General features: G+C 35.0%; 1 protein-coding gene across 1 annotated transcript in view; it reads left to right on the top strand.

The window, feature by feature from the left end:
* The window catches only part of bt (projectin protein bent), a 379,904-nt gene that overhangs the window by 301,066 nt on the left and 52,136 nt on the right, over positions 1-26,702 (top strand). Inside the window, 4 exon segments of the mRNA XM_089089036.1 lie at positions 1,669-5,657; positions 15,913-16,045; positions 19,927-22,733; positions 26,501-26,616. Coding sequence (XP_088945162.1) covers positions 1,669-5,657; positions 15,913-16,045; positions 19,927-22,733; positions 26,501-26,616 — 7,045 coding nt within the window.

Genomic DNA, 26,702 nt, shown 5'->3' with positions numbered 1-26,702 from the left:
TTTAATAAATTTAAAAACGTACATATTGACCTGTATGGGGGGGGGGGGTTATTTCTTGATTTTAGAAATGAGGTAAAGTTTTTTCGAGGAATAAAGTAAAAATATAATTCAAATTAAAAACAAGCAGAAATTAGTATCAGTGAATAAATGAAACCCAAAAGGAGTAAAAAATTAAGCTGAATAATCAAGCCTAGCTTAAAACGAATAGACATCATCACAGAGGAATAGGGGCTAACGCTCCCTAAGCCTTCTAAAGACCAGAATGTCATTTGTGCTTTACTGAAAACAGTTTTTGTTTGAGCAGAGTACTTTAATTTTTCATTGCTTCAACAACAAAAAAAGACAGAAATCATCGTTTTAACCAATATTGCTGAAAATAAGTAATGAAGTAGACTAATAGTTTGATACATAACAAAATTCAACCCTAGAACTTGCACAAATTTTAGATTTAAGACTGTCCAAAAGAAAGAAATGTTAACCGACTCATTTAAGGAACCAACGTTCAACCCAAAAGGGCCCATTTAATTAACCCCCCCCCCCAAAAAAAAAAAACAGAAAAAAACAACAACTTAGCAATAGAAGCATTTGAAAAATTTAACTGAATTTTGGTCCAACTATAATTTATTTTCTTATTTTTTCGAATGACTATTGTAAGTGAAGTTTTTATTTTCATCGTGATTGGTTAATATTTCTAAGTGTTTATTTTACCATACACTACTTATGCAGTGATTTGAAAACTTATTATAAAATTCTGACCAAATTGCTTGAATTACGAAGGACATCAAAATAAAAATATTTAATGTCCTTGGAATTATCAGGTCTACCAGGTATAACTAGTAACCACTACTTTCTAAGATTTTTCTTTCGACTGTTTCAACATTACTAAGTATCTAGAGTACCCCATCTTATTCATTGTTGTCTTGTTTAACCGTGAAATAAATAACAACGCGTTTTGTTCGTAAAAATTCAAACACCAACGATCTGTTCATTCCCTAAGACGGCGACACCTTCAAAAGATAGCAATACGTTTTAAGATGTTTGGTACCATGTTTTTTAGGTTGGTGCCCATGTTTATTTTTTTCAAATTAGGTGCCTGCTACAACCAGAGACTACATAATTGGTTATGATAGTCTTTTTATTAACTAAAGAATTCCTGATTTTTCTGATTTCTAAAGACATAAATGGTTTTATAGTTTACATTAAAGCAATTTCAACAATCAGACTTCATTTTCATTTTGGTTGGCACTTTTTTTCACTGTTTTTTTTTGTTGTTTTGGCACTTTTTTCTGTTGTTTCGTTGTTTATTGTCGTTAGCTCTTGCAGGTATAAACAAAAAAAAAATTATTAACTAAAATATGAATTCTATTAATTTTAAAAACCTGATTTATTCATTTAGGCTACAAGGGCCTTTTCTGAATTTTAGATATGAAATGTCTTCACTCTTAAAATGTCTACCTAAAAACGAAAATGAAATGAGGATCTAATCTAGAGAAATGCATTGTATAATGGTGTAAGATGATGGTGTAATTCATGATGTAAGAAGGACTAAATTCTACTAATGAGAAGCTAAGTTTTAAATAAATTTGAAACTGAAGTCGTGCTAAAATGAATGCCTCTGGTTTCATAATTTTCATTTTTTTTTTCTCTAAAACATTTTTTATTTGTTAGGGTTGATGGTGACAAAACCGAGATTGATGTTACTGGTCTAGAACAAGGCAAGAAATACAATTTCCGAGTTAAAGCAACAAATGAAGAAGGGGATTCAGAACCACTGGAAACCGATTCAGCAATTCTCGCAAAGAATCCATTTGACATTCCAGGTCCACCAGGCATTCCAGATATTGTTGACTGGTGGGAGACAACAGTCAAACTAAAATGGGAAAAACCCCGCCGTGACGGTGGTGCTCCAATTACCGGCTATGTAATAGAAATGATGGACAAGTTTGGAGGTGCATTTACTAAGTGTGCTGAAGTTCGAGGAAATGTTTGTCAAGCTGATGTTAAAGGCCTTGAAGAAGGTAATAGGTACGAGTTCCGTGTTAGAGCCGTTAACAAAGCTGGACTCGGAGAGCCTAGTGACTCCACAGCACCACATACTGCAAAGGCTCGTTTCCTCAAACCAAAAATAGACAGAACTAACCTTCAAAACACAATTGCTAAGACTAATCAGCAGCTAGTATTTGATATAAACGTCGCTGGTGAACCTGCTCCTACAATCACATGGTCTTTTAAAGGGCAAGCATTAGAATCAGATGATGATATTCGAGTGGATAACATTGACTATAATACTAAGTTGCTTTTCTTAAAAGCCAAAAGGGCATATAGTGGAGTCTACACTATCAATGCAAAAAATTCTCAAGGAGAAGACGAAGCTCAAGTAGAGATTACTTTCCTTGGAAAACCAAGCAAACCTAAAGGTCCTCTGGAAGTCTCAGATGTAAAGAAAAATGGTTGCAAGCTCAAATGGAAAAAACCTCAAGATGACGGAGGTAGTCCTATTGAATATTATGAAATTGAAAAGCTTGACCCAATAACTGGTCAGTGGATGCCTGCTGGTCAGTCTCTAGCTCCAGAAGCTGAGATTACTGGATTGCAAGAAGGTAAAAAATACAAATTCCGGGTTAAAGCTGTTAATAAGGAAGGTGAATCTGAAGAGCTGGAATGTGAGGAACCAATAATAGCTAAGAATCCATTTGATCCTCCAGGTAAACCAGGACGACCTGAGGCTACTAACTGGGACAAAGATTTTGTTGAACTGAGATGGAGTCCTCCTAAGTCAGATGGTGGTGCTCCTATAACCAATTATGTGGTTCAAAAACGAGATAAAGACGGAAGAGGCTGGGTTGATTGTTTGAAAGTCCCTGGAGATAGAACAATGGGCACGGTTACTGATATTGAAGAAGGTCATGAGTATGAGTTCAGAATCGTGGCCCAGAACAAAGCTGGTGATAGTGAACCTAGTGACATGTCAAAGTCTATAATTGCTAAGCCACGATTTTTGGCACCTCGTATTGACCGTAAAAACCTACAAAAGGTGACAATTAGAAGTGGGCAAATGCTACGATTGGACATAAATATTTCGGGAGAGCCTGCTCCTCAAGTCCTCTGGTTCTTCATGGAGAAGCAATTAACTTCTCTGGATCGTGTCAAAATAACAAATGAAGAGAATAAAACAACATTTTATATCCAAAAAGTCAAGCGGTCGGACAAAGGTATATATATAATAACTGCTAAGAATGATTCAGGAACTGATGAAGCAGAACTAGATTTGACTGTACTAAGTAAGCCGTCCAAGCCAAAAGGTCCTCTGAAAGTCAGTGATGTCGTTGCCGATGGATGTAAACTTAAATGGGAGCCTCCAGAAGATGATGGAGGTGAACCGGTGGAAAGTTTTGTCGTTGAGAGAATGGACACTGACACTGGAAGATGGGTTCCTGTTACTACTACCAAAGGCACGGAAGCCGATGTCACTGGACTTAATGAAGGGAAAGAATATCAATTCCGTGTTAGAGCTGTTAATCCAGAAGGAGAGTCAGATCCCTTGGAAACAGATGCTGCTACGTTGGCTAAAAATCCATATGATGAGCCGGACAAACCCGGAAAACCAACACCAAAAGACTGGGATAGGAACCATGTTGATTTAAAATGGTCCCCACCCAAATTAGACGGTGGAGCCCAGATTACATCATATATTATTGAAAAGAAGGACCAGTATAGTACCAAGTGGCAAAAAGCTGGAGAATTTATTGGTAACAAATGTGAAGCTAGAGTTCCAGACCTCATTGAAGGCATGGAATATACTTTTCGCGTAAAGGCAGTCAATAAAGCAGGCCCTTCCAAGCCAAGTGAGCCAAGCGATCCTGTTGTATGCAAAGCAAGAAACTTACCACCTAGAATTGATCGTACAAATTTAAAAAGCATGACCATCAGAGCTGGAACTAACGTTAAACTTGATGCACAGGTTATAGGTGAGCCCACACCTGTTATTTCATGGTTTTTAAACAAAGGTAGGATTGAACAAAAGGATAATGTTAATCCAGAATGCAAAGAAAAGAATAGGGCCAAGCTATTTGTGACTGGAGCCACAAGGGCAAACTCTGGTACCTACGTTGTAAAGGCTGAAAATGCTTGTGGGCGAGATGAAGTAACTATCGAAGTTACAATAATAGACAAACCAGGCTCACCAGGAGGTCCCCTTAAAATAACAGACGTACATAAAGAAGGATGTAACTTAAAATGGAATCCACCCGAGGATGATGGGGGTGCTCCGATTGACCATTATGTTGTTGAAAAAATGGATATGGATACTGGAAGATGGGTACCCGTTGCTAGAACTAAGGAAGCGAAAATGGAAGTAAATAACTTGGTTCCAGGAAATGAATACAAGTTCCGTGTCTCAGCTGTCAATGCAGAAGGTGAGTTTGAACCATTAGAAGCTGAGACAAGCATTATAGCGAAAAATCCATTTGACCCACCAGGAGTACCAGGAACCCCTGAACCAACTGATTGGGATAAGCATTTCGTTGAACTTCGATGGATACCCCCTACCTCTGATGGCGGTTCACCTGTTACTGGCTATGCTATTGAGAAATGTGAAAAAGGTGGGAATAAATGGGTGAAATGCGGTGAAGTTAGAGGTCCAGAATGTAAGGGCAAAGCTGAAAACCTTGAAGAAGGAGAAATATATCTTTTCCGCGTCCGTGCACTCAACGAGGCGGGTCCTGGTGAACCATCAGGTACAACGAAGCCAATCACTGCCAAGCCTCGTAAGCTAGCACCCAAGATTGATAGAAAAAATCTTCGATCTATTACTGTCCATGAAGGTGAGCCATTTGTATTCGATGTCAAAGTAACTGGTGAACCTGTACCAGATGTTGTTTGGACTCTGGATAATAGGCCTGTTCAGTCAACACGTAATAAGCGAATTGAAAATATTCCATACAATACTAAATTGTTCGCTGAACGTTCTGAAAGGAAAGATACCGGAATATATGTGATTGTTGCCTCCAATAAATATGGATCTGATACAGCTGAAGTGGAAGTTACAGTTATAAGCAAGCCATCTAAACCTGAAGGACCGCTTGAGGTATCAGATATCCACAAAGATGGCTGTAAGTTGAAATGGAAAAAACCAAAAGATGATGGTGGCTTGCCGATTGAAGAATATATTGTGGAAAAATATGATCCTGAGCTAGGTGTCTGGATTCCTGTAGAAAGGACAAAGGACCCTGAGTTAGAAGTTATTGGCTTAGTTCCTGGTCATGAATATGAGTTCAGAGTTAAAGCAGTTAACAAAGAAGGTGAATCCGAGCCACTAGAAACTCTTGCACCAATTGTAGCCAAAGATCCTTTTACTGTACCTGGCTCTCCAGGAATACCTGAAGCTACTGATTGGAGTCAGTCACATGCTGAACTAGCATGGAGGGCACCAGAAAATGATGGTGGATCACCAATCACAGGATATATAATCGAGAAGAAAGACAGATACAGTGTCATATGGGAAAAGGCAGCTGAGATCACTTCCCCTGTTTGTTCAGGAAAAGTTTTGAATCTTATAGAAGGAGTTGACTATCAGTTCAGAGTTGTAGCTGTCAATAAAGCAGGTCCTGGGGAACCAAGTAGTCCCAGCAAGACTATTACTGCCAAGGCAAGATTTGGTAAGTCAAAAATATCTTTGTATCCTTTAACCCAGCCATTTTAATCTACCTACTGAAAATTTTCAAATAGCTTGTGGTAACGAACCGTAAGTAAGGAGTGACTCGGGGAGGAGAGTTTCCGGGGAAGAATTTTTTAGATAATAAGTTACGCGGGGGGGGGGGGGGCTCCTAGCATGATTTGAAAAACGGTCAGAAATTGAATTAATTTTTTTCCACTGAAAATAAAGAGCAACAATAAAACTTAAAACGAACAAAAATTGTTCTGTATATGAGAGGGGGCTACACCTTCCTCAAACCTCAATCTTTACGTTAAAGTATGACTTTTCATTTGGAAGGACTACTCGATCACAAAGCCCGTTAATTTGAAATGAGAAGTGTTTTTAAAGAACTTAGAAAATAGCGTAAAGAGCGAGGGTCGAGGAAGGGGTAGCCCTCCTCATATACAGAATAATTTTTGTTCGTTTTAAGTTTTAATGCTGCTCCTTATTTTCAGTTGTAAGAAAACATTTTTTTATTTGATAAAGTTTGAGAATTGCCTGTTCAATTTATTTTTCAGAATTTAAAACTGGACCATCACTGAATACAAAGTCAATTTGATCTTATCAGTTATTAAATAAAAAAAACAAGTTTTTTAAACTGTAAGTAAGGAGCGACATTAAAACTTAAAACGAACATAAATTATTCCGTATATGAAAGAGGCTGTCCCCTCCTCAACTCCTCGCTCTTTACTCTAAAGTTTTTTATTTTTTTAAAAAATAAATTTTTGAGACAGAGTCAAAATTTAGCGTAAAGAGCGAGGCGTTGAGGAGGGGACAGCCCTTTCATATACGGAATAATTTCTGTTCGTTTTAAGTTTTAATGTCGCTCCTTACTTTCAGTTTAAAAAACTTGTTTTTTTTATTTAATTTCTGATCGTTTTTTAGTTAATGCAGCTTTTATTTGCATAAAAATTTTACTTTTCTTTTGCTAAATGGATGTCTTTACAAATTAACTTACGTAACTTACTTCTATATTCGTATATTTTTCTTCTGGCAAAAAATACAAAGTTGCAGATTTTTGCAGATATGAGCTTGAAACCTATGTAATAGGGTTTTCTGATACGCTGAATCTGACGGTGTGATTTTCATTAAAATTCTTTCACTTGTAGGGGATGTTTCCCCCCTCTTTAAAAATTCGAGTAAATTCTATCAGGCTCGTAGCCTTTGATGAGTTATACTAAACGTAATAAAATTTACATATTTAGAATCAACATTATAAACACATTCTTTTTATACATTTAGTGACATCAAAATTCCGTTTTTAAAAGTTTCGATTACTATTGAGCCGTATCGCTTGTTTTTTTATTTTTTTTTTTTATTACATATATGTTATTACGTATTTGAGGGGGCTCCGCCCTTAGTCAATACCACGCTCTTTACGTTAAAAGTTAAAAAAAAAATTTGATTCGCAAACCCCTGAATCACAAAGGCCGTGTAATTAGAATAGATAGCTCTTTTGAAAGCACTAAAAAAAAACTGTAGCGTAAAGAGCGAGGTATTGACTTGGGGGAGAACCCCCTCACATATGATATAATTTCTGTTCGTTTTAAGTTCTAATATTCCTTCTTACATTTCATTTGAAATGTAATTATTCCGTATATGAAAGGGGCTGTCCCCTCCTCAACGCTTCGCTCTTTACGCTAAAGTTTTTTATTGTTTTTGAAAATAAAGTTGTGAGACGGAGTCAAACTTTAGCGTAAAGAGCGATGCGTTGAGGAGGGGACAGCCCCAAACCCCTGAATCACAAAGGCCGTTGAATTAGAATAGATAGGTCTTTCGAAAGCACTAAAAAAAACTGTAGCGTAAAGAGCGAGGTATTGACTTGGGGGAAAACCCCATCACATACGTTATAATTTCTGTTCGTTTTAAGTTCTAATATTCCTTCTTACATTTCAGTTGAAATGTAATTATTCCGTATATGAAAGGGGCTGTCCCCTCCTCAACGCCTCGATTTTAACGCTAAAGTTTTTTATTGTTTTAAATAATAAAGTCGTGAGACAGAGTCAAATTTTAGCGTAAAGAGCGAGGTGCTGAGGAGGGGACAGCCCCTTTCATATACGGAATAATTTCTGTTCGTTTTTAAGTTTTAATGTCACTCCTTACTTTCAGTTTAAAAAAGTTTTTTTTTTTTATTTAATTTATTATGTTTTTTTATTTAATGAATCTTTTATTTTCATAAAAATTTTAATTTTATTTTGCTAAATTGATGTCTTTACAAATTAACTTAAGTACCTAACTTCTATATTCGTATATTTTTCTTCTGGCAAAAAATACAAAGTTGCAGATTTTTGCAGATATGAGCTTGAAGCCTATATAATAGGGTTTTCTGATACGCTGAATCTGACGGTGTGATTTTCATTAAAATTCTTTCACTTGTAGGGGATGTTTCCCCCCTCTTTAAAAAATCGAGTAAATTTTCTCAGGCTCGTAGCCTTTGATGAGCAATACTAAACTTATTAAAATTTATATATTTAGCATCAGCATGATAAACACATTCTTTTGATACATTTATTGACATCAAAATTCCGTTTTTAAAAGTTTTGATTACTATTGAGCCGTATCGCTTGTTTTTTTATTGTTTTTTTTTATTACGTATATGTTATTACGTATATGAGGGGGTTCTACCCTTAGTCAATAACACGCTCTTTACGTTAAAAATTAAAAAAAAATTTATTAAAAAAACCCAGAATAACAAAGGCCGTTTATTTAGAATAGATAGCTCTTTTGAAAGCACTAAAATAAAACTGTAGCGTAAAGAGCGAGGTATTGACTTGGGGGAGAACCCCCTCACATACGTTATAATTTCTGTTCTTTTTAAGTTCTAATATTAATTATTACATTTTATTTGAAAAAACTTGTTTTTTTTTATTTAATTTCTGGTCTTTTTTTAAATAATGAGTGGAAATCCGGCGCCCCCTTCATAGAAATGTCCCTTACCCCAAAGAAACATCCTCCACAGAAACATTCTCCAGAGTAACCCCCTCCTCTAGCCCCCCCCTTCAGAATAAATCCTTCCTGAAAATGGTTGTATACTTTCCAATAACCAATAAATAATGCTGGCAAGTCCGGCGCCCCCTTCATGGCAATTTCCCTTCCCCCATGAAAACTTCCTTGATGGACAGATCCTCCAACATAACCACCGACCCACCCTTCCCTCCCACAACCAGAAAAAAAACCTCCAGAAAACTTCTGTATACTTCCCAATAACCAATACTATATGTTAGCATTGGGTAAAGTTCATAACTTTTAGCCCTCCCTCTGGGAACTTCGGGGGATTAAGTCATCCTAAAAGTCATATTTATCGTATTTTCGACCATGCTGAACAAAATGGCTATCTCAAAATTTTGATCGGGTGACTTTGGGAAACAATAAGCGTAGGAGGGGGCCTAGTTGCCCTCCATTTTTTTTGTCACTTAAAAAGGGCACTAGAACTTTTAATTTCCGTTCCAATGAGCCCTCCCACGATATTCTAGGACCACTGGGTCGATACGATCACCCCTGGGGAAAAAAAAAAAAATAAAAAAAAATAAACACGCATCCGTGATCTTTCTTCTGGCAAAAAATGGAAAATTCCACATTTTTGTAGATAGGAGCTTGAAACCTCTACAGTAGGGTTCTCTAATACGCTGAATATGATGGTATGATTTTCATTAAGGTTCTATAACTTTTAGGGGGTCTTTCCCCCTTTTTTTGAAAATCAGCCAAAATTTTCTCAGGCGCGTAACTTTTAATGGGTAGCACTAAACTTGATGAAAATTATATATTCGAAATCAGCACTAAAATTTGATTCTTTTGATGTATCTATTGGTATCAAAAACCCGTTTTCTAGAGTTTCGGTTACCATTGAGCCGGGTCGCTCCTTACTTACATTTCGTTACCACGAAGTGTTTGAAATTCAACAAATCGAATTAAAAGTGGTTTAACTGGTTTTAAAACCGGTTTTATTCATTGAAGATGACTTGAAATACACTATTGCTTAAAATAGTTTAAGGCTTTTTAAGTTAAAATATTAAAATAGTTTATGTAATAGTTTATAAAATAGTTAAAATATTAAAATAGGTTTTATTTTAAGTTAAAACAGTTTAAATAGTTTTTAGGACAGCATTACCAGGGAATATTCTATTTAACCAAAAATTGCACCAATAAGCTTCAGCAAGTTATTTTTTAAGTTATTTTTTAAGTTATTTTTTAAGTTTTTTTTTAAGTGACCAAGTCGTCCCAAAAATACCTAGTGCTTAGGTAAAATTTGGCAAGGTGAAGATCCCTTTGTTTCTTTAACCCACACGATTTATGGACACACTGAAAGCTTCAAAATTTGAATAATGCCTAGTCAGGATTATTTTATAATTTAGAAAAGTGCTATCACTGAAAAGTCAACTGTATTCAACATATATAGTTAAAAATAGTTTAACTGGTTTTATTTATTGAAGATAATTTGAAATACTGTAATGCTTAATCATAGTTTAGCATAATTTAGGACATTATTGTCGGTGAACATTCTATACACAAAAAAATCCCAAAAATGATGCGTCAGGTAGTTTCTTTTAAGTCTTAAGTGAGCAGAAAAGCGTATAGTTTCTAGTTTTTGGACGAAACTGTTCGATAACCATAAAAAAAGTAAATGCTAAAAGCTGGATTTCTTTTTTTTTCAGGGAAAATTTTTATGAATACTGAAAAAATAAATTCTAAAAAAAAACTGGCTCCTAAGACGAAAAACGATGAAAATAGCTTTCCAGACATAATTCACTGATGAACCGAGTTTTTATATAGGCCTCTACAAAAAAACAGGCAACCCACTAGGGACAATTATACTAATGTAAGAGAAGCCTGATACCACAATTTTAACAAGAGAGGGAATGCATTAAAGCATTTTGGAGCGGGTTCAGCTCTTGATCCTGTTTTGCCTACGAACTTTTTTGTTATTTTCTGAATTTCGTATTTTTCCCGACAAAAAAAAAACCGTCACGTTTTTACGACAAAAAAAAATTAATAAAAAAAATGTACAGACGTTTAATGCTAGTTGACCTAAAAATTGAATTAAAATACTTATAATTTAGCTCAAAAAGGTGCATTTTATAATAGAATATATATAACTGCAATTTTTTTAGCTTTGCTTCATTCAAGCAAATGTGGACAAATTCTTAAAACAAATTGTTGTGCTAAGGCCTAAACTTTCACAAAGCAAAGGCTATTTTCCTCTTTTTTTCAAAAAAAAAAAAAAATCTATCCACAAACTCCGTTATTAGTAACAGGCAGTAATCTCAATTTTTTTATTTTTCCCTCAAATTAAGATTTTAAGGTTTGTAACTAAAATACCGATGATTTAATTTTAAGATTATTATTATTTTAACTACCGTAGCCTAATTCTTCACAAAGTGTCAGCTTTGTGGCAGTGATAGAAAGGAAAAATATTCAAATACGTATGAAAGAGGAATGGAAGCAAGGTGTGTCCCCCCCCTCAACCAGATATCCCAAAATACATTCTCTTTTTTTGTCATTTCTTCTATAGTCCTTTCACTCGTCTATTTTTTACGTTTGTTTTGAGTTTATATTCAATTTTAAAATTATTTTATCAATAAATTTAATTACAGTCTATTAAATTTTTATAACTTTACCGTTGGAATAAAATATTTGAATCTTCATCCAATAAAATGTTTCCTGAGGTACAAGAAAGATTAGAAATTGGTAGAGATTACAGAATCTAGCCGTGTAAGATGGATTCTAACCCGTATAATGTGTAAAATTATTACAAAGGATTTTTTTTTCAAAGCTTTGCCTGGATCCCTTCTTTGAGGACTTTAAGACATGCACTGTTGGATCCAGGGGGGCCGAGGAGCTACCACCCCCCTGAAGATTTTTCTTATTGGCTCCCTTGCCATATCTCCCCCCCCCAAGATTTTAATTATTTTAGCCCTTGTCACATTACCCCCCCTCCCCTCCCCCCCAAGGTTTTGCTGAAGATCCGCCCCTGAAGATATGTGAGAGAATCTTACTGTTGCGGTTTTCTGACCAATTCCCGCAAAACATTTATCATTGTTTTTTTGTGTCTAAAACTGACAATGCAAACACTGTCCATGCTCTTTTTGATCGCTAAGCAATATGTCACTGTTTTATTTCGTCATTAAAATTTTTTCTGCCCCTGTTTTTACCATTTTTTGTCATTTTTGTTTTTACCATTTTTTCAAATGACTTTTTTCTTTTTTCGAGTCCTCGAACAAAGCACTATTATTTTATCTATCGTTAGTATAAAAACCCACTTTGCTCTTCTGTCATAAGATAAATAGTCATTGTTTTCACGCGGGATGTCACATGACAAACAGTGACACAACAATGTCAAACAGTCATTGTTTTCACTTTTAAACTAAAACACTCTGTCCAATGGCAAAATAACAATGACAGTTTTTCTCTTGACAAATTAAACGCTGAAATTTTATCATATAATACATAAATAAAAATCAGTTTTAGGCCTCATAATTTATGGGGGGGAAGGTATACCACAGGAGTGTAAAAATATGAGGTAAAAGAAATTTAATTTCAGATTTCAGAAAAACTGGGGGGAAGCTGTTCCTCCTGCCAAGGTCTAGATTTCATCACTGTAAATAACAGCGACATTTTTCTGCATTAGTAGGAATAGTGGCATATTTTAAGATGACAGATAAATTGTCATGCTTCTTGAAATCATAGAAGGAAAACAATAACACCTCGTTTTAATCACAGAAAAGGAAACCAAGAGTGGATCTTTGTGCAATGACACTTATGGTCGTTGCAATGTCACTATGTCGCATTTTGACATTGTGCAATGTGACATTGCAATGTGCAATGTCACAAAATTTCATAAGAAAATAAAAAATAGTAAAACTTTCAATAATGTTTTTGGTGCTTCAAAAAAAAATTCATAGCAGAAAAACTGATAATAAAGCTATTTTGTATCTAAATTTCGTAGAAACTATTTACACAACAGGGGCGGATCCAGGATTTTCTTTTATGGGGGGGGGGGCACAAAATATGTTGATCCGATAAAAAAAATTTAGGGGGGGGGACAAAATAGGTTGATCCGATAAACTTGCGCTAGGAGCAAGTTTAATTAACGCAAACTTGAGTTAATTAAGTAAATTACACTACTTTAAACTACGCTAGAGGAGGGAGCCCCCTCGCCCCCCCCCCCCGGATCTGCCGCTGTTACACAATCACTCATTTTCAGACAAGATTTGGAAAAGATTTTCAGAAAAGATTCAGTTTCAGTCATGACAAAGTTTACTCGTCATCGGTGTTGTTCTTTTACTCTAATAATGATGAAATAAATTTTTAAATAAAAAAGGAATATAATTTACGTTCCTGTTTTTCATTTAAATATGCTAAATTATTTTCAACAATTGATTGTTCAATGTTTTCTGCAGTTATATTTTCTTATTTTGATTGAGTAGCTTTTTTAACTTATTCTCTGTTGTAGTCCATTTCAGTTTAATATAAACCTGTTCCTCTAATTCTTCTTAATCCTTTTCCTGTAATTTTCCTTAAGTCTTTCCTACAGTTGTAGCCACAGAATCTCCTTTATTATTTATTGAAAAGGCATCAGTATTAAATTTTTTACTGTTTACCAAAGCGTAAAAAGATAAATTGTATGAAAATTATAAATTACTATGCTATAAAATGTAAAAATAAAAATAGGGTAAAATTCGAATATAATGAGGTGAAATTTTAAAGTTGTACAAAAATCAGATAGCAGAAAAAGTAGTGCCGTTCGATTCCCCATTCAACGATCTTTTTGAATATAATAATCGCTACCGGCATTCTTACTTCCAAATATCCCCCCCAGCTGCCTAGATACAGCTTTAGGCTAAATACAAAAGTTCCCCGACTCCATTGGTGTGCAATACTAATGGACTTATTTCGAACCAACGCGAACTCTTAGACCAGACTGTGTCTTGCTGTACTGAAATGAGGAACAGTTTCATTACACAATTAAACAAAAAAACAGTTTTTTCAACTGAAAGTAAGGAGCAACATTACGCTAAAGTTCTTTTTAGTACTTTCAAAAGATCTATCTATTCTAATTAAACGGCCTTTGTGATTCAGGGGTTTATGATTGGAACAAAATTCGAACTTTAGCGCAAAGAGCGAGATATTGACTAGGAGAAAACCCCCTCATATACGCAATAACTTCTGTTCGTTTCAAGTTTTAATGTTCCTTCTTACTTTCAGTTGAAAAAACATATTTTTTTTATTTAATTTCTGATCGTTTTTTAAATATTGGTGGGAAACCCGATGCCCCCTTCATAGAAATGTCCATTTCCCCATGAAAAGATCCTCCCACGTAACCCCCTCCTATGACCCCTCCCCGCACCAGAAAAAATCCCGCCTGAAAACGTCTGTATACTTCCCAATAACCTAATTAAGTCAACCTCAAAGACATATTTACTAAGTTTTCGACTATGCTGATCAAAATGGCTTTCTCAAAATTTTGATCAGATGAATTGGGGGAAAAGATGAGCGTGGGCCTACTTGATCCTAGGGGGCCTAGTTGCCCTCCATTTTTTTGGTCATTTAAAAATTGCACTAGAACTTTTAATTTCCGTTCTAATAATCCCTCTCGCGATATTCTAGGACCACTGGATCGATACGATCACCCCTGGGGAATAAAAAAACAAACAAATAAACACGCATCCGTGATTTTTCTTCTGGCAAAAAAAATACAAAATTTCATATTTTTCCAGATAGGAGCTTGAAACCTCTGAAACGCTGAATATGATGGTGTGATTTTCATTGAGATTCTATCCCTTTTTGGGGGTGTTCCCCCCTTTTTCGAAAATAAGGGAATTATTTTCAGGCTTTTTACTTTTGATGGGTAAGATTAAACTTGATGAAACTTATATATTTGAAATCAGCATAAAAATCCGATTCTTTTGATGTATCTACTGGTATCAAAATTTCTTTTTTAGAGTTTCGGTTACTATTGAGCCGGGTCGTGCCTTACTTACAGTTCGTTACCACGAATGTTTGACTTGAACAAAAAGAGTATAATGAGAGGTCACTTGATATATATTTTAACAAAATACTTGGAAATTTTAAAGGAGTATTTGGTTTTTAAAAATTCCTTAAAAGAGGATGGATTTTCAACATGGGAGCTTTTTCTGTTTGTTTCATCTTAATTTAATTGTATTATATTTTTACAGTTTCGAAGTTTAATAAGCAAATTAAATTATGTGAAAACCAGAGATGACTATGAGCCATTTTTGTTAAAGTATTTTTCTTCCATAAGGCCAAAAAAATACACCAAACTTGCCAAGTCTCAATTTATATAGAAGTTTAATTAAAAAAAAGAAGCACAGAACACAACATATTTACCATAATTCCTTGTGTACTGGTGTATATTTTGACCCAAAAAGACACTAAACTTATCATGGCCTCTTCTGTAAACCACCAATTAAAAACAAATAAAACTCTAATGGATCAGACCGAGCAAGTAAGTTAGGGGAGGCATTTGGAACCAAAGGTCTATTGGTCCTGGGGCAAGCAACCGAAGCAAGGTATCTAGAATCGAAGGCCTTGGGTCAGGGGGCAATTAAGCGAGGGTAGGCCTTGGAAGTTAATGCTGAGGGGATTTCATAATGCCAAATAGTATCAGATTAAAATAATTATTTACATAGCCCAGGTCTATACCTAGGATTCAGAAGTGGGGTGGGAATGTAATGGTTGCTATAAGCGGAAAGAAAGTGGAAAGGGGAATCAAGTGGTATCACTCTTTCCTTTAGATCTTTGATATAGCTTAAGAAAAGCCAAAGTTACGAATTAATCCTTATAAGTAGACTGTCAATTGACTCATTGAAGGATAAATCAATTGGGTACGGTAAACACACAGTCAAATAAAACAATAATAAATGTAATTGCAGATAGACGGAGAAAGGTGCAAAGGAAATGAGGGATTAATCGAAATGACACAATAAATGTTTACTGCTGATTCAAAATAATATATTGATAATATATATAACGTATCACTACAGTAATTAAATTAGCAAATTTAGTAGAAACTCCTTATTTGAAGTGAAAGTCAGTCCTGGAAATTCCAAGTAAAATAAAAAATAAAAAATATTAATAATAATGTAAATATTTCTATTAAATTATTTTTGTAAATAATATACATAATGTAAATTTTTCATGTATAAAATATATCATTTTATATTATGCTATAAATAATTCAGTATTTTGAATATTTGCAGTTCCGCCCAAAATTGAGAAAAGGAACTTTCGTGATGTTAAACTTTCTGCTGGCTCTATGCTCAAGTTTGATGTTGGAATTACTGGTGAACCGTTCCCTACTGTTACTTGGTCAGCCTCTGGACAACAGCTAAGGTAATATGCCTTCACAGCCATGTGTAGGATGGGTGCGTTCACATAGAACCTGATTAAGTATAGGTCAGAAAATGTTCCTCAAAAATTTTTTGATGACCTAGATATCAAATTAAAACTGATACCTTCCCCATAAAAGAATTCAAGTCTTCGCATGGACAGCTTCTACGTGTTTAAAACCATGGGGAAATAAATGGACAACTTCAATGAAAGTGAATATCTGAAAATTTAACGTGAACGAGAGATTTCAAAAGATTTTAGAAAATGAAAATATTTAAAAACTTGAAAAATACCCTATTTGAAGAAAAAATCAAGCGATTTTTTTTTATCTTATCTTCCAAATATATATCAAAATATAAATTTTCTTTTTTTTATATATTTTATATTTTATAAAATATATTACATATTTAAATATATATTATATATTTATTTACATATTTATATATATCATATATTTAAATATATACTGAAATATACATCTTATCGCAATATTTATAAAAGTTATCTTCACTGTAAAATTATTCAAGTCCTTATTTCTGCGTGTTTAAGGTTAAAGTTCCCTGTGTAATCTATAGTTTGCAATTATTCTGTTCTCCTGCAGTTTTGATCAAAGTATAATCACCTATGGAACAAGTACTGACATTACCTATCCTCTCCACACAAAAAAAGTGACCCTTTGTATACCTATGCGAACCTGGCAACTAAAAACCGTAGTTACACAATTCATCCCGGTCACTCGTCGCCTGAATCACGCTCTAGCATAATTATTGGCCGGAGCAAAGTACTTTGACTCGGAGCGATTAAGTAGTACAACATTTTGCGTCTAGATACGCTGAGGTACGCGGGGTCACTTTTGGAGAGTTTTGTCAGTACTTGTTCCGTAGGTGATTATACTTTGAGTTTTGATGTGTCAATGGCAGACAACATTTTAGATATTCAAAAATGTTGGTTCAACTCCTAGCTGATTTATCCCCTAGCTGAGATTCAGTTCTGTTCATTTGCCGAGTTATGTTTGTCCAACGAGTAAGTTTCTTGTCCTTATGTATAAATTACAGCTTCAGGACTGTCATGAAATTGCTTAAAATTTTATTACAAGTGAAGTTTTAAAGTGGCATTAAATTCAGATAGCAGAAAAAATTAATGCCATTTAATTCCCCATTCAACGCTCTTTTTAAGTTTAGACCAAGTTTAATAATTGCTACTGGTATAATTATTTCTAGTCCCCCCCCCCCCCAAAGCTGCTTTGATAATTGTTTTACGTGATTTCTATGCTGTTGCTTTTGTATTTTCAATTATTATTTTATTGAAAATACCTCATTATAAATTTTTTTGACACTTTACCAAAGCGTAAAATAAAATATTTTAAACTATTATGCTATAAAATGTAAAGGAAAATAGGATAAAATTCGAACATAATAATATAAAATTTTTATAGTAACGCAAAAATTAAATAGAAGAAAAAGAGTAATACCATTCGATTCTCCCTTTGACGCTCTTTCTAAATATAATAAAAACATTATAAAAATATAATAGAAATATAAAAAAATAATTACATATTTGTAATTTATATCAAATAATTACTTATTATAAAAATATAATAAAAATGTATCATAACATAATGTAATAAAAATATACTCCAAATATAGTAAAAAAGGGAAAATTTTCTTATTTTTTAAGCATGTTTATATCCTTCCCCAAGAAAGTATCATAATTCTAGTTCGGTGAATGGATAGATAACAGACTACTGAGTCAATGATTAAGTATAATTTCCTTTTGATGCATTTTTTTGACAAAAAAATTGGACATTTTTATGTCCTTTTGAGCTGCAGGCCCGGCACAAATCGCTTATTTTAGAGGGAACATGTGCTTTTTATTTTGAGGATAATGAGCTTTAAACCAAGAGCAAAGAATATGGACAACTGAAAAGAAAGTAAATTTTACGTGGGTTAAAAAGATGCCAAAAGATTTTGGAGCTGGATACATTTAAAAACTTGAAAAACACCTTTGAAGAAAAATATCCAGCAAGTGTTTTTTTTTTCTAGATGCAGCTCATAACTATTTTTAGAGGGAAATATGCAAATGTTTAAACTGATAAATTTTCGTATTATTCCGTGAGTTTCCTTACGTTAGTTATAGTTTATTTCAATTAGACATTGAAGAAAAACCGCGAATGTTTGTTCAAATTAACTGGTATTTTATTGTTTCCTATATTAGCCACATCCCTTTAATATCATTTTTTGGCCCTCGTCATATCTTTGAATTAGGTCTAAGAAATTGTCAACTTTGTAATTTTGATGCTTGTTTAATTGTGACTGACTTCTTGACGGTCCCATGCCATTATATTTAACACTTATATCCTTCAGGTCAAGATTATTCACGTTCCCTTTCGGTTTCGGATTTTTTTTTTTTTTAATTGCCACTTTAGTGATCAGAATTGAACGCTGAATTACGCTAATTTTACAATAGCAAAGAAAACACTAAAAAAGGAAGGAAGCATTAACCCTCACACTAGGGATAATTTTTGTTCGTTTTAAGGTTTAATATTACTGTTTACTTTCATTTAAAAACAAAATTACTTCATTCTACTAAAATTCCTCTTGATATTATTTCATATCCAGAATTATCATAAATACGGGGGGTATTATCACCCCCTCAGCCCACACGATTTGCATTAAGGTTTAAATTTTATATAATATATGATACATTTCAAACAAAAAGAAAAATTTATTCAATAAATAAAATCGCTAATACCAATAAAGGCTCCATTGCCTATAAAGGAGGGGGTCCTTGAAACAAACTGTTAACCATCAGATTTTTGTAACAATAAACTATTAACAAGAAGCATACTCTTCTTAAATTTAAACAAAAACAATTTCAGAGAGAGAGAGAGAGAGAGAGAGAGAGAGAGAGAGAGAGAGAGAGAGAGAGAGAGAGAGAGAGAGAGAGAGAGAGAGAGAGAGATAGAGAGAGAGAGAGAGAGAGAGGGGGGAGAGAAAGAGAGAGAGAGAGAGATAGAGAGAGACAGCGAGATAGAGGGAGAGAGAAAGAGAGAGACAGAGAGAGAGAGAGAGAGAGAGAAAGACCACCTTATTGTGGCGTGATCTCTTTTGCTACTTAAATATGGCTCCAGGACTTTGAATTTATGTTCAGATGAGGTGTCTTCCAATACCTTAGTACCACTAGTTCTGCAGAATCAACCCTAGAGATAAGAAAAACAAATAAATGCGCATTCATTGCCATCAATCTCGAGAAAAAATACAAAATTTTGTATCTTTGTAGATAGAGGCTTGACAATTATATAAAAGGGTTCTCTAATATTCTGAATTTGATGGTGTAACTTCGATCGCAATCGCCCCCCCTCCTTCTCTCTTTTTCTAGAATTATACAAATATTCTCAAGCTTGTGACTTTTAAGTGATAATTTTAAGCTTACTGAACTTTTAAGTATTTAAAATCACCATCAAAAATAATTTCTTTGCATTTGTACATTGTTAAGAAAATTTCACGTTTTAGAGTTTCAGTTATTATTCACACGAGCCGCTCCTTACAGTGCGTTACCACAAGCCGTTGAGTATTTTGAAAACAACTCAAAAATAGCACTGCGTATATGGTAATATCTGGGTATTGTAATTATTATTGGATTATAACTCTCAATCTTTTCCCTTCGAACTTAGTTTTAGGTCTGCATTTCAATATATTTATTGTCTTTTTTTTTATCGAAATTCAATATAGAAATCATTTTTTCTTAACTTTTATTCTTTTTCATTCTTTCAATGTATAACTGTCAATACCTGAGCTTGGAATAACTTAGGAATATTGTTTAATATAATTATCTGCCTTTCTTTAATGTATATTTTTATGCTGAACCATTTTTTTTTTTTTTAGGCCGTCAAAGACTGTTGTTATCGATACTACTGAAGAAGGCAGTAAACTAGTAATTAGGAGTGTTCAAAGATCTGATACTGGTGAATACACAGTCATGGCTGTAAACAGCTCAGGCCGGGATTCACTGACAGTCAGTGTCACTGTTGTCGATAAGCCTCTGGCTCCTGAAGGGCCTTTGAATGTTAGTGATGTAACCGGGGAAGGTTGTAAATTAAAATGGAAGAGACCTAAAGATGATGGTGGAACTCCTGTTCAGTATTATCAAGTTGAAAAGATGGACCCAACAACTGGTGTATGGCTGCCATGTGGAAGAGCACAAGAACCTACAATAGGGGTTACTGGTCTAACTCCAGATAAGGAGTACAAATTCCGTGTCTCTGCTGTTAATGAGGAGGGTGAATCAGAGCCCCTTGAAACAGCCCAGGCAGTGCTTGCAAAGAATCCATTTGATGAGCCTGATAAGCCAAAAGATGTTATACCAATAGATTGGGATAAAGATCATGTAGATCTAAAATGGACTCCTCCGGAGAATGATGGAGGCTCTCCAATCACTGGATATATTATTGAGAAAAAAGATAAGTATGGAGATTGGGACAAAGCTGCTGAGGTACCAAATGATACAACAACAGCACGTGTTCTAGATCTGCTGGAAGGCCAGGCCTATGAATTTCGAGTCAAAGCAGTTAATGCTGCTGGGCCAGGTGAGCCAAGTGATGCCACACTACCCATTGTTGCAAAGGCAAGAAATATGCCACCCAAAATTGACCGTACGAATCTTATACCGGTAAGAATCAAAGCTGAGCAGTCATTCTCTTATGACGTTAATGTCACAGGTGAACCTGCCCCAACAATTAAATGGACATTGAGAGGAAAGGATGTTAAAGCTGGTGATAGGACTAAGCTAGTAATAGCAGAATACAATACAAAGTTGAACGTGAGGTTTGCAAAAAGAGCAGATGCAGGTAACTATACTATTACAGCCGAAAATGAAAACGGAAAAGATTCAGCTGACGTCGAGGTTATAGTTCTTGACATTCCTAGCCCGCCTGGAGGACCTTTAAAAGTCAGTGATGTATGTGCTGAGGGATGCAAGCTAGATTGGAACCCACCAGCAGATGATGGTGGATCTCCGGTTGATCACTATATTGTAGAAAAGATGGATGAAGCAACCGGAAGATGGACTCCAGTTGGAAAGACTGAGGGCTCCAAACCGACAATGGAAGTTGATGGTCTTCAACCAGGTCATAAATACAAATTTAGAGTCAAAGCTGTTAATAAGCAAGGAAAATCTGACCCTCTTTCTACCTCTCAAGCGATAGAAGCTAAGAATCCTTACGGTGAACCAGGTAAACCAGGGATCCCAGAAGTTTTGGATTACGATATTGACTTTGTAGAACTTACCTGGTCCAGGCCCGAAACTGATGGAGGAACACCAATTACAGGCTATATAATCGAGAAAAAAGACAAATACAGTCCACTGTGGGACACAGTTGCTGAAGTCCAAGGTGATAATCTTGCGGTTAAGATTGAAAATCTAATTGAGGGCAACGTCTATGAGTTTAGAGTGAAAGCAGTAAATAAAGCTGGCCCTGGAGAGCCAAGTGACGCTACCTCACCACACACTGCTAGGGCCAAAAACTTAGCACCGAGAATTGATCGTAGTGTCATGGCTGATATTAAGATTCATAGTGGTCAGAACATCGATTTAGATGTACCAGTAAGCGGTGAGCCTGTGCCCAAGAAGCAATGGTCCTTTAAGGGTAGTACTTTGTCCAACGATGATAGGCTAAGAATTACTGCTGCTCCTTACAGTATCAGATTCAAGCTCTCAGAAGCAAAGAGGTCAGATAGCGGCGAATATTCACTAACTGCTACAAATGTTAATGGAACAGATTCGGCATCAATTAGAGTTACAGTACTTGACGTACCAAGTGCTCCTGAAGGACCATTGAATATTGGAGAGATAAATAAGCAATCTTGCACTTTAAGATGGCGTCCTCCTAAAGATGACGGTGGCTCTGAGATCACTCACTATATCATTGAAAAACAAGACACAGAAAATATGCGCTGGGTCCCAATTGGTGAAAGCAAAGGCACTGCTTTCAAAGCAGATCATTTGATTGAAGACCATGACTACCGTTTCAGAGTAAAAGCAGTAAACAGACAAGGTGAATCTCTACCATTGACTTGCTCTGAAACAATTACTGCAAAGGATCCTTACGGGAAACCCGAAAAACCAGGAACTCCCTTGATCAAGGACTGGGATAAGGATCATGTTGTGTTAGAATGGACACCTCCCAAGAAAGACGGTGGCTCAGGAGTTACAACGTATATTATAGAGAAAAAGCCTAAATTTGGTATCTGGGAGAAAGCTGCTGAAGTTCCTGGCAACAAAACCACAGCTAAAGTTTCAGGTCTTGAAGAAGGCGAAGAATATGAATTCCGCGTAGTCGCTGTCAACAAAGCTGGTCAAGGTGACCCCAGTGACGCTTCAAAGTCAGTTATTGCCCAAGCACGTTTTGTCGCACCACATATCGATAAAACAGGCCTGGAAGACCAAATTGTGCGTGCAGGTCAGCGCATCTCTTTTACTGTTCCTTATACTGGCTCACCAAAGCCAATTGTAAGATGGACGGTCAACGGAAAGCAAGTCGACCCACTAGATACCCGAGTTCACATGTCAACTTATGAAAAGCAAATAATTTTCGAGATTCCATTTTCACTGCGAACGGACACCGGAAAATATACATTGACCCTTGATAATGAGATGGGAAGCGTTTCTGCCTCTGCTACAGTCACTGTTCTTGGTAAGTGTATTATTTTATAATTCCCACTAGCTACCAAATTATACTAATAATCAAGAAAGTATATAGATTATATGTGCGTTTACATAGGAGGTACAAAGGCGAAGTTTGAGGTACCTCAGTGAAACCCCCAATACCTCCAAACCTTACCCAGTAGGTTTGTGGGGATTGAGTTTCTTCCTGCCAAAAATATTTCTATAAATCACAGAAAAACATGCACTTTTCAAACTTTGATATCGCATAACTAAAATGAAACCCTGACGAAACCAAAATTGAATATAGTGTTTTCAAATGAAACCATAAATATGTTATTAAGTAAATAATTATAATATTTGTCTCTGAAATTAATAGCTATTTTGGAAAATAAAGGTATTAGGATCATATTGAACTTCAGATAGGTAATTTAGGTTCCTTTTCCTGATATATATACGTTACCGCGAATGTCAGAAATTGGTGATTGTCGACATCCACCTTGAATGTCCGAAATACATTTTTTTCTTCATGAATTTAGTCAGTGTTGTCAGTCAACGTTTTCAGTTTTATGCAAGGTTTGATGGTGATAGGTTAGGTTAGGTTTTTGATCTATTTCTAGGATTTATAACTTAATTTAACCGGGTCATGCTAAAAGTTTGACTTTTTCTGACAACATTCTTTCACACCGTTCTGCCTCTGACAGTTCTATGGACTGCAAGCTAGATTTATGATGCTTCAACATTCTGTCTTCAAATCCAGTTTATGATCGTAATAAAGGGGTATTCATAAAAATCGAGGTATTTTTAAAATACCTATTTTAGGTATTTTAAATTTTTCAGGTGCAATTGTCTGCAAGAAGTTTGCTGGGCGGGGGGGGATTTTTACCGACGATGAAATTGTCAGGGAGAGATTTTTCAAGGAGGCAGTATTTTATGTTGGAGGAATTTTGTTGGGGATGGTAGAGAATTTTCCTGGAAGGAGGAGCCGAATTTCATAGCATTATTTGAAAAACGAACAGAAACTAAATCAAAATCAATTGTTTCCACTGAAAGTAAGGAGCAACATTGAACTTCAAATGGAAATTATTCTGTATATGAGGGGGCTTGGCCCCTCTTCAATAGCTCTTTATGGTAAAGTTGACATTATGACCCAATTCTTTAAGAATGACTGCTGAAACACAAGTACCTTTTAATTAGAAGAAGAAGCTTTTCTAAAAGTACAATAAAATCTTTATTGCTTTACTTAGATACTTTAAAACTTAAATTCTGATGAAGAGTGATTATTAATTAATCTCTAATTTTCCATGGTTTAATTTTGGTCTATAACTCTGATAATTTGAGCTAGAGGCCATAGCTTCTCTCTTTTTGCAGTAATCGTTTTTTATGTAGCTTAAAAGATTAGATTTACATACCTACTGGCACAGAGGTGGAAAAGTGGGACGAGGCATCATGAAAGTGCCCAGGAAATAACTGTTTAGAGGGGATGCTGTTTTAAATTCTCCTTGAAAAATTCTTCCCACATAACCCCCCCCCCCTGACAATTCTAGAGTTGCTGAAAATACCCTCGAAAAATAGTTTTATCTGGAAAATTCTCCTTAGGCTACATTCATTTGAGAAAAGAATTGTTTTTGTTTATATTTAACTTCTGATCATTTTTCAAATCCTGCAGAGAATCTCCACTCCCTCCTCCAATGAAAGGCTTTTATCGCAAAAATTCTCCCATTGAAAGTTCCTCCTGAGGAAAATCCCTCTTGATACGTTAAGCAGTTGCAAAAATATTGCTGATACGCTCTATTGACAATCTGTATGCACATTAATTGTTTTGATTGTATTCAACTTTCTTCTCAATACGTCCTCAGACGTTCAACTCAATAACCTAATGCTTGGCATTACCCACTAAAGAAGCAGTAATTTTAGTGATAGTAGTAATAGTAGTAGGAGTAGTGGTAGCAGTAGCAGTATTATTAGTAGAAATATTCTGATTGACAGTGGGTAATTTTCCGCGAAGGAGAAGGGGATATTTTCAGGTCTTATTTGAAAAAACTGTCGGAAACTGAATTTAAAACACACATTATTTTCAGCTGAATGTAGCGATCAGTAATAAAACATAAAACGAGGGGCCCTTGCAGGAAGGGGGGGGGGTAAAAGCCCTAAAAACACTATGTTTGGAATGTTTGAAGATTAAGGTCTGACTCTTCAGGAGGAGTTTTGTTTTGGTATGGGGAATGATACGGCCTTACTTGCATACATATTTTTTTGAAACGAAAGTTATGAGATACTCTAAAGCTGAAAAATAACAAGAATAACTCCATATTCGAAAGAGACTTTTTGTGTCAAAATAGCGGCCTTTTTGTTTCAGCAGTTTTTCTTAAAGAATTGGGAAAAAAGTCAAACTTTAGCGTAAAGAGCGAGATCTCGCGCCCAAAGACATCCTGCGATCTCCATCCCTTTTTCTCAATAGTCTTTGGATCAAAATCCCATGTCTGTTCATATGTTGTCTGTTCATGTCTGTTCATATGTTGGATTATTTTTAATGAATTCAAATAAGCAATTATAAAAAGAGAAAGCCAAGTATACTGGTCCATGAAAAAAAAAATTACTTAAATCCCAAATTCTTAGTTAATTTCTATTGCTAATTGTTTCTTCTTAAGTGTGTAGAAGCGTTCACACCAATAATAAAAAGAACAAAGATCATCCATTACCTTTGATGGCAGATGGTGGACTGACGATTTATAAGCACTGTAAAAAGATCAATAAACTAGCAAAAAAATTGTGTTAGAAGACAGAAATGTATAAATTGCATTATTTAGTCTCTTGTGACAACCATAAAAATTTATTTTACTCTTTTTCCTCAAACACAAATTTCTAGGTCTCTCTATGTCCTCCCCCCTCATTAAAAAAAAACTTAAAATAATGCATCCTCAGTGGTTGGTTGAAATGACATTGACTTCCAAAAACAGCGTATAAAAGTTGTCCCCTTTGAATGTAACACTGTATGCAATCTACATCATGAGGAATGGCAAAAATTAAGAAAAATATCAACAATTTTTCCAGTGGCCCAGATCCCACTTCCCCCTACAAAATTATTCCAAAATATAGTTCGGTTGAGTTCAAAAGGCCAAGAATCATAGCCAGGGCTAACAGGAATACATTTTTTTTGTAGGGGGAGGTAATAGTTGGCCATACATTTGCGGAAGTTTTATTTTCCTTGTCAGCTTTTTTGAGACTTTCAAGGCTAAGAGGACATTAAAAATATAAGAGACTGGCGGCATGGGTGTTTCAAAAATGAGCTGCACACAAAAGTAATTTGTTTTCCTGGTAGCAAAAAAAAACATAAAACTATTTTGTTTGCTAAATAAACATTCCTTTATTCAGCAAAAACTGAGATTTTGCTAAAACTCAGAATTTTGCTCAAAATTATAAGTTAAATGTCAGACATTAGCAGACCATTATTAAATTATAGATATTATTAATAAAGGAAATATCAACTCTTGGTGGGAAAAACTGTTGTTTTGGTGTGTATTTTTTTTTTCATTTTTTTTGCTGAACAGGGTTTTCAAGTTGAGCTTTTCTTTTTCTATTTCGGGAAATCTATTTTTTTTTTTTTTGCAGTTTGAAAAGGCCACGCAATTCACAAGGTTTATATTGGCAAATTTAGTTTTAATATTTTATTTGTTAGTTAAACAAATATTATCTCCATACAAAAAAAGACATTGTATCGTTGCATCTTTAAAAAATAAAAGATGAAAATAAAATAAAAATAAATAAAATAAAAAATAAAAGATATTCCCTTTCCAGATCGTCCTGCGCCACCTGAAAAGCCATTTACTGTCTCTGGCGTCACAAAAGAGAGCTGCAAACTGTCTTGGTCTCCACCCCTAGACGATGGGGGTGCAGCTATCACTCATTATTTGGTAAGTTTTCTCTTTCGGCTACCAAAAGGTGGTATATCGTATCATTTCGTCGTTCACATACATGTTTTTGTTATGGCAAATTCATG

This window comes from Artemia sp. Qi Xiang Cuo, chromosome 1 (genome assembly GCF_049724085.1).
Source record: "Artemia sp. Qi Xiang Cuo chromosome 1, ASM4972408v1, whole genome shotgun sequence".
In the NCBI taxonomy this organism is placed as follows: domain Eukaryota; kingdom Metazoa; phylum Arthropoda; class Branchiopoda; order Anostraca; family Artemiidae; genus Artemia; species Artemia sp. Qi Xiang Cuo.
Note: the sequence above shows the minus strand (reverse complement) of the source record. Positions and strands in the feature narration are given on the sequence as shown.